This window comes from Bombus impatiens, unplaced genomic scaffold (assembly GCF_000188095.3).
Source record: "Bombus impatiens unplaced genomic scaffold, BIMP_2.2 scf_0637, whole genome shotgun sequence".
NCBI classification, from domain to species: domain Eukaryota; kingdom Metazoa; phylum Arthropoda; class Insecta; order Hymenoptera; family Apidae; genus Bombus; species Bombus impatiens.
In genome coordinates this window covers 12,733-21,845 of record NT_177056.1, presented here as the reverse complement: position 1 = coordinate 21,845, position 9,113 = coordinate 12,733, and the positions used below count along the sequence as shown (strand labels likewise).

The 9,113-nt window shown below is 47.0% G+C and overlaps 1 protein-coding gene across 1 annotated transcript; it reads right to left on the bottom strand.

The window, feature by feature from the left end:
• Positions 1-248: 248 nt before the first annotated feature.
• On the bottom strand, positions 249-9,101 carry LOC100746151. Its single transcript, XM_012389143.2, has 5 exons — positions 8,301-9,101; positions 5,762-5,858; positions 4,833-5,006; positions 2,039-2,397; positions 249-1,798 (listed from the first exon to the last, which is right to left on the bottom strand). Exons 1-5 carry the CDS (start codon positions 8,310-8,312, stop codon positions 833-835), a joined length of 1,608 nt encoding a protein of 535 aa, XP_012244566.1. The 5' UTR covers positions 8,313-9,101; the 3' UTR covers positions 249-832.
• Positions 9,102-9,113: the final 12 nt, after the last annotated feature.

The following is a 9,113-nucleotide window of genomic DNA, read 5'->3' as shown; positions in this document are numbered from 1 at the left end:
CTCATCTATATCTATCTATCTATCTGTCTATCTCTGTGCCTCTCCTTTGCTCTCTACGTATTTGTGTTTCGCGACGTTCAATCGAGAGTTCGATTCTAGTTTCCGTCGGTTCGTCGTCGTAGTTCGAGCGGGACGAAAAACAACGCAGAACAGTTCGACAGACAGCCACAAACAGATCGAGCCTCTGTCTTGTTTCGTTCCCCTCTTATTTCCCTCCTTTCCTTTCTCTAGCTCTCAATTTTTTTTGCTTTTTTTTATTTTTTAGATAGGGCAGTGTTGTGGACGGTTACGGAATCAACGTCCGTAATCCCAAAAATGTTTCCTACAAGTATATATACTATTTAATAAGTACATATTTCAACAACCGTTTTTAGAACTAAGTTTACAAGGTATCGTACGATTTTTTTTTTTTTTTATTATAACGCGACCTTCGTTTTATTATGAAAACATTTTGAAAAAAATCACGTTTTGCCGCTCGTTTACCGCCATCCCCGGCCTTCCCACCCACCTCCGATTTTCTATCAAAAAATCTGAGAATGTTCGTGCGTTCGACCCTCCGCCGATTGAACCTTTCTCTATTTCCCGTATTTTTCATTCGCGTTCTTCACCCTTTTAAACGTTTCCCCCTCTCTGCAGCTCGATACGTACTATATTAATAATAACCATTAATAGGTGTATAATCTATCTATCTATCTATCTATCTATCTATCTATCTATCTATCTATCTATCTATCTACCTATCTATCTATCTATTTATCTACCTACCTACCTACCTACCTATCTATCTATCTATCTATCTATCTATCTATCTATCTAGTAAAACAGCATCATATTAAAGTCTATCCTCTTCCTCCTCCTCGTTATCCTCGTTATTCTCCTCGGATTCCTCCTTATATCCAGGATGCTCCGAGATCGCGTAATAATTTCCATTGTAAATAACTCCGAGCTCCCGCAACACATCTCCCCTAATAATAGCCTTAATCGTCCAGTTGTAACACTCCTCGCTCTCGCTCTCGCGGTCGAGCCGCTCGACATCGAGGATCTTCGAGCTGAGCCGTTCGAGGATGATACCGATATCCTTGATGCTTAAGTGCTTCTGGTCTACGGTGAGCTGATCGATGAGCAGTAAAAATTTCTCCGAGGTCACGATCTCGTCCTCCATGATCGTGTTCTCGGTTTCGGATTCGGAGCTGTCGTGCTCCTGATGATGATTGTGATGATGATGAAGATGAAAGCTGGCAGCCGAGTTGCCGGCAAGTCGGGAGCTCGACTCCTCGTCCGCGGTGTCGCAGAATCTCACGTGACCTTTGCTCAGGCCCGCTCGTCTTGTCCCGTCCGACAGAGAAGAAGGTGGCTGAGGCGAGGGCGTTTGAGTCTGCGTTTGTTGTTGCTGCTGCTGCGGATGAGGATGATGATGCTGTTGCTGATACTGCTGATGCTGGGCATCCTGAATCGGCGATGTAGCCACCGACTTGTGCACCGCGATTCTACGGCCCTCCTCGTGCAGGGCACAGCAATGGAAGTCGCATTCTCCGCTGGCACCGCCGTCCGCTCCGTTGACAGGGCTCCCGTTCCTCGCTACCGGCTGATGAATATGGTTCGAGCATTCCGGCGTGTGGATATGGATGGTGGTGCTGTCGAACGAGTTGGTACCCTGCTTCACCAGACGGCCTGGGATCCCGTGAGGCTGCGGCTGAGGCTGCGGCTGCAGCTGCGCAGCTGCGGCTGCTGCTGCTGCTGCTGCTGTCGTTACCACGGCGGTTTTAATCGTTTGAATAGATCGAAGATTCGAGGATTTCTCGAGGCTACTACTGTGTGTGTATCGACGTCGGTAGACGCGACCGCGACTCGACGCGTTCGAGGCTTCCGGGCTCGAATCGTGCAGCTTAACAGCGTCCTGGATCTCCATGGAACGTGACATTGGCGCTCGGTGTCTCCTGCGCCATCGAAATCGACTCGTTACCCGGAAACCTCGCGTGAATCGGTTCTACAGAGTGCAAAGAGAGCTCGAGATAAAAAAATAGTCACGATCTCGTACCATGTCGTCATGATTTATCACAGTGATATGGGGGCTGGTGTAGCGGCTAGGACCAACTTCTGCCGCCAGGTGACCCAGCTTCCCTGCATAGTTGAGCTTGTCCAGGCTGGTCTGGATGACCAAGGGCGGCCGTTGACTACCGCTCAGGTCGGTTTTCTTAGTCGGCGAATACTTGGAGGCCTGCACATCTTGACCTTTCTGCTGTTGTTGCGCCTGCGACGACGTCGATGAACGCTGATCCCAGTGCAGAACCACCGTGACTCGTCCCTTATTGTCCATGATCTTCCACGACGGCGTCTCATCGTGTAGCTCCAGGGCGTGGATCGTTTCGCAGACTATTTTCGGAATTGCCGAAATCGCTGAAATCAATAGACACGCGGGACGTGAGAGCGTGTTAGACTCGTACGCGGCGCTCTACCTATCCTATTTCCACCGTTGGCTACATATGTATATACCGATACAGCCAACCAGCGATACGCAACAAGGTACATGTCACGTATGTCTTGCGTCGCCTAAGTACATTACGATGAACGCGTATCGATCTTTTTCCGGCTCGTTGCCGGATACGCGGTAGCCAGCGTGGGCGCCGTGCCGTGTACACCATCCACGTTGTTCACCGAACAAATCGTTATCTGATCGCCCTCTTCAACGAATCTGTACTTTTGTCTTATTGTACTTATGAATCGATACTCCGTCTTTTATTCACGGAGAGCTCGCTCCTGCTCGTCCTCCTGCTTGGCCCCGCTATTATAATCGCGAAACTCACTTTCCTGTGATCCGACCGCGACATACAACGCTGACGTCGACGCTGTCGTCGACGCTGACGTTGCCACCGTCATTACGTTACATGGCTTTACAAATGTTTCGTTTTTTAGAACCTCTTAACTGCATCAGGCAACTTTTCATCCGACGACCTTAGATTCTTCGAATTTGGCGAAGCTTCGAGCCACATGTACATCAAGTAACTACCAGATCATTCGACCAAAAATATGAACGACGAATGGGCTTCTTCCCGACGAACGACCGCAAGTCGCTTCAACTTGGTTGTCAATGTGTTTACGCGGCGAATTTACAAACAATTCAGAGCGGATCTAGTCGGTGGACAAAACGTTACCTGATGTAAACGAGATTTAAGCTGTCGGTTGCATACATTAAGCAGCTACGCTCGAAGCGATCAGGTCGCAACCGGGTAAAAAATGGACGAATATTTCTTCTTCTCACGACTACAACCTTCAACTTGATCGACATTGTGCTTAAACATCGTTTGCATTAAGCAATATCATTTCTATTCAAATTCCACCGTGCAAACACCGTGTCAACCACGTTGATACTACTTTGAATCTACACCGTGGCCGTTCAATCACAAGTAGCTCATTCGTCTATTTTTGGTTGGACGATCTGGCGATTTCAACTATAGCTGCCTGATACAAAGCGCGGCTTAGATCTTTACCCTACGATCGATCGACGATCAATTTGTTGGAAGAAGACACGTCACTTTGCGATCGGGACAAGCTATACCTCTCTCTCTCTCTCTCTCTCTCTCTCTCTCTCTCTCTCTCTCTCTCTCTCTCTCTCTCTCTCTCTCTCTCTCTCTCTCTCTCTCTCTCTCTCTCTCTCTCTCTCTCTCTCTCTCTCTCTCTCTCTCTCTCTCTCTCTCTCTCTCTCTCTCTCTCTCTCTCTCTCTCTCTCTCTCTCTCTCTCTCTCTCTCTCTCTCTCTCTCTCTCTCTCTCTCTCTCTCTCTCTCTCTCTCTCTCTCTCTCTCTCTCTCTCTCTCTCTCTCTCTCTCTCTCTCTCTCTCTCTCTCTCTCTCTCTCTCTCTCTCTCTCTCTCTCTCTCTCTCTCTCTCTCTCTCTCTCTCTCTCTCTCTCTCTCTCTCTCTCTCTCTCTCTTCCTCTCTCTCTCTCTCTCTCTCTCTCTCTCTCTCTCTCCCCCCCGCCGCTCTTTTTCTGCTTCTCTGTAAAAACAATTCGGGTCTATTATATCGTTATTATATTCGTTATTTGCAACCTGTTTACCGGCCGCGTGAAAAGAGAGATAAAAACGGTGGTAAAGGCTGATCGTGTTCAATGCGAGCAAGTAAGAGGAGAGAGAATGCAGCGTAGATAATGGAATATCTTATTAATACGGCGTGTCTTCTCTTGTCTTTCGACGAGTCGCTTCGATCATCCTGTTTGTCTACTTTTCACGGAATCCTTCCATTTTGTACTCTTACGGCTATTCGCGGTCTATGCTCTAATTTATAGGTTAATCCTATCAGCACGCGTTTCCTCGATTCTCCCTCTCTTTTCCGTCAAGACAACGCTACCGTGCATAGGTATTTTGAACGCTTTCGATATATACGGTTAACAGAAATTGATGAAAGCAGTAGTTGGTATTTAGTAATTAGTGGCAACTGGTATATATAAAGAAGCAATAATCGAGTGTGGATGAAAATTGCATCTACGGGGAACACCCGAGTTAAGCGGCTTTAATCGCATCTACGTTGAAATTTTAGGACAAGCAGAATATGTGAATATATGTTATAAAACTACATTTTATAAGCTTCTATGGATTTGATCAAGCGTCAGCTATTTATCAGCGATGAATGCGGAATGTATCGCATGTTTCAGTTTCGATTTAACGGAAGTTTCACTTAGGATCGCAGTTATAGGAAGAAGTGAGAAGAATTAATAGATAGAGAAGCGCATTCTTCTACCATATGGTTGAAAATACGATAAAAATATCAATGTTTCGACCAGCAGGTATCCTTGATACTTATGCACGGCAGATAATGGTTATTCTTCGAATAGGTACCGGCGCGTATGATGTCGACCCCAGTTGGACACCAGCGTTCACCATGCCGTAACAACAACAGGATCGTATTATTCGCTAGGGTTTTAAAATATTCGCCGTCCTCGACCTGCGTTCCGTCCGATTCCAGAACTACGGAGACATTCTCGTTCTGAGGCACGCCCAATTTCTCCTTACCTGAAAGAGAAGAGAGAAAGAATGAAACAGCGATTAGTCGGCCTGGAACATGATCGATCGACAGCGTTACATTGTAGCGTCGATTCGAACTACGAACTAGGAAGGAATGAACAGAAAGAAGGGTAGACCGAGGCGAAATAACGAACGAACAAAGTAATGTTTATCCGCTGTTCGAGAGAGGAGTGTCTCACGATGTTCGAATCGAATCTGCGGGTTAATTCCATACGATTCGATTCGATTCGATGGTAGATGCCTCTCTCGGTGAAAAGAATATTCACGATCTTCCTCGCCTACGGTTCTTTCTTCGAGATCTCGTACGAAACGCTTCGTGATCGTGTTATCCGTTATCTTTTCTTTTCTCTCTCTCTCTCCCTCTCTCACTCTCCCTCTCTCTCTCTCTCCCTCTCTCTCTCTCTCTCTTTGTCCGACAACGGGCGGCGACGATTCGATTCGATTCGATTCGATTCGATTCGATTCGCTTCGATTCGAATAAATGTTCTGCATAAAAAAAGCGATACCTTGCGACCAGTAATCCAATATCTTGTGTGTCGTGAAAAGAAAGAAATCACGTTATGTATATAAATTGTCGTGTATCAGAGCAGCGCTTATCGCGAGAAATCGAGCATCGAAGCAAAGGCGGCTCCGGTTCGGAGCAAAGGTAGAATCGTCGAGATACATTATGTATACTTTCCACAGCGAGCACCAGCGAGTCGTTACTTTCGCTAGCGGTTTCAGAGGGCACGCTCGCTTCTTACCCTGGTGTATCAGTTCCTCGAAATTGCTAACACACAGTCCCTTTCTTACGTTACGCCAGCTGTCCCATATCTTAAAAGGTCTCTTGCTCCGTAACTCCTGCACAGAAATTAACCGATGCAGTTTGCGTTCAAGTCACGCGATTGCGCGAGAAACCTACCAGTTTCATTTTACAAACGCGATCGAGAAGACAAGGTAAAGGTAAAGGACACGACAAAGGATTCGCAGACGGCCGCTAAGGATAGAGTTTGGTAAAAGGAGGCCCACAGAAGAAAGTCAGTTTGGATAATTGGCGCGTTCCAGTGTCGGTCAATGGCCGAGCAATTCGTTGAGTTAGTATCGAAAACAGGCCGGAGAGAGAGAAGCAGGCTAGTTGAGTCCTGTACGTATTGGAAAATAGTAGGTCTATCAATGAGAGGGAATCGCTTTAAACGAGATGTAATTGCGTGTAAAGAAACTGTAAAACCGCGTGCGAGCCGCCGTGGAAAATGCTTATCGCCTAGATGTTAAGTGGAGTGTCAGGCACCGGGTCAACGGGAAAGTAATTTACCCTACGTGTTTTATATGCGGTAACTAAGTAGAACAGACTATAAACAAAGCCTTTCGCGCGCCTCGCCTGGGAAATTATTATCGAATATCTATATATCCTTGCAACAGCTCGCGCTACATATTTTTTCTTCTTCTTTTTTTTTTATTTTTTTTCACGTCTTCGTTCCTGTTCTTCTCGTCTTTCACTCTTGGGCGAGAAACGACGAGCGAGAGAATCACGGGAAAAAATTTAACGTTCTCCTTGAGAATTTATTTAGAACGCGTACACAACGCGTCACTACGAGAGTGCCCACAGGGAAGAGTTTTCGAAATTTTAGTCGGTCTGGTGTACTCGAGGATAAACGACACCAGCCAGCGCTGTTGGACAAAAGTAGGAGAAACGTGGACATACAAACAAAACAGGGTCAAACAAAAACAGTCTCTCAAGTCCGTTATCCTGCAAATTGGAGCAAAATTTGTCGCGCCGGTATCGGACTGTCTCAAGAAAAAACGAACGGCATAACAGTTTGTATCCTTCCAGATCGTAGCGCGAATTTAGAAGTGGAACGAAAGAAAGAAGCGAAAATTCTTGCTTCGTGCTAAAATTTTCCTGCGATTCTTCGGAACATCACTGGCCTACAAAGCGGGCCCTACATCTAGGAATTCGATGGCTTATCACAAAGTAAAACAAACGTACTTTTTTTTCTTAAACACCTTAGGAGTGTGACTGCACGATCGAACGCAGAGCATAGAGTTCGAGAACGCGAGAGGCGATTACTCGATTATCGGGGTTAAGGGGTCTCTGGATCGGGCTACAGGGACTCGCAAACGATATTAGAATAATGCGAGCCAAAGAGGAATATTATGTTTGGGTTGTCCCTAGTTTTCAACAGGGAGGCGCAAAGTGAACAAGGCGCAGACGCAGGCGCAACTTATGGTCGAAAACACTGACCTGATTCAATCATTCTCGGATAAACCGTCAGAAAGAAGAAAAAAGAGAAGAAAAGAAAGGGAGAAATGGGAAGAGGGGAAAGAGAAAGGCAGAAGAAAGAAAGATCGGAAGCTAGGGAAGTAAGGAAAATACAAAGGGGATGAAACGAAGCAGTGGTAAAAACACTGTTAGGAGGTGCAAGAAACGCAGAGAATCTCGGTAACCAGGGCCAGCCGCACTCTCCCTCGTTCGGCGTGTTGCTCTCGTTCAGCAATAGAATTGCACTCGATGCAGTTTCCTCCGGGGCACGATCTTGGTAAACAATCGCTTAAACGCTCCGAACCGTTACACACCGCAATCGAGGCCACGCCGATCCTAAGGGATTTCGCGGACGGAAAGAAAGCATAACCTAAAAGGGCAGCTGCGCTGACCAGCGTACGCAGTCAGATCAGTCTGAATCTCGGGAGAGAAAGGGAGAGAGGCAGAGAGAGCGAGAGAGAGAGAGAGAGAGAGGGACAGAGAGAGAGAAAGAGAGAGAGAGAGAGTGAGAGAGGGAGGGAAAGAGGAAGAGAGAGAGACAGAAAGAAAAAGAGAGAAACAGAGAGAGAGAGAGAGAGAGAGAGAGAGAGGGAGAGAGAGAAATACAGGATAGTGTTTCGCGGATAAGAACGACGATCGAAAGACATAGGAAGCGGACGAACGTGAACGTGCACTAGATAATCTAGACCTAGACGAATGCACCAGTAGCGGAAGGTATGCGACATTTTCGTTTACCAAAATTGTACGGTTATCATAATCTATGCGTGCGTACGCGTGAGTCCGTGACGCGAATGCGTAACTGGTTGACAAGCATTTCGACATGGTTGGTACACTCGCGAGGAAGGTGCGTACATTAGGACGATAATAAAAAGTAGAACGAACGAGACCGTCTTGTAGGATCGCGGAGAAAAATTCGGGATAAAAATTTGGGGCTACGGAGATGAAGAGATGAGAAGTAGAGGACAGGCGGTGGATGCAACGAGCTCGCGGTTCTACAAAAACGATCGGTAATGAAAATATGAGAATGTAATAGAAATGCGTACCTCTCTTGCCATTACGTCATATCCCTGCAGGTAAGGGACCGTCCCAGCAAGCACTTATTCAGAAGGAACGAGCAAAGAAGCTGCACGTCGCATTATCGTGGCGACGGGATGCTCTCGTGCACTACTGTCCGCCCACCCTTGCTTGCGCTCTCTCTCTCTTTCTCTCTCTTTCTCCCTTTCTCTTTCTCTCGTGCTCCCGCTACTTCTCTCTCTCTCTCTCTCTCTCTCTCTCTCCCTCTTTCCCTTTCTCGGCCCGTTTCTCTCGATTTTTCTTGGATCCGCGCGTTTCTTGCCCTTTCTCCTCTTGGTCTTTCGCCTCTCTGCCTGCCTGCTTGCTTGTTTTTCCTTCGATCCGAACCTCTCGCGATCTTCTCGCGAACGTTTCTCCGTCTCGTGCACCGTATACCGAAACACCTTGCGATGCGACACCGTTTCTCTTTCTCTCTTCGTCCCTCTCCGTCTCTCACACTCTTGATTTCGCTCTTACTCTCTCTCTCTCTTCCTCTCTCTATCTATCTTTCACTTCCACCCTCTCGTTATCTGTCTGTCTGTCTGTCTTTATCCTTCCCTGTCTCTCTCTCTTTCTCCCTCTCCCTCTCTCTCTCTCTCTCTCTCTCTCTCTATCTATCTATCTCTATCTATCTCTTCCTCTTTTTCCACTTCTTCCTCTTTCTCTCGCTTCTCGCAGTCGATCTATCTGTCTGTGGCGCGCTCCTCGTGCCTTTTCCTCTCTTTCTATCAGTGTCGATTTCTCTCCCTCTTCCTCTCTCTCTTACTCTCTCTCTCCCCCCTCCCTCCCACCCTGTCTCTCTC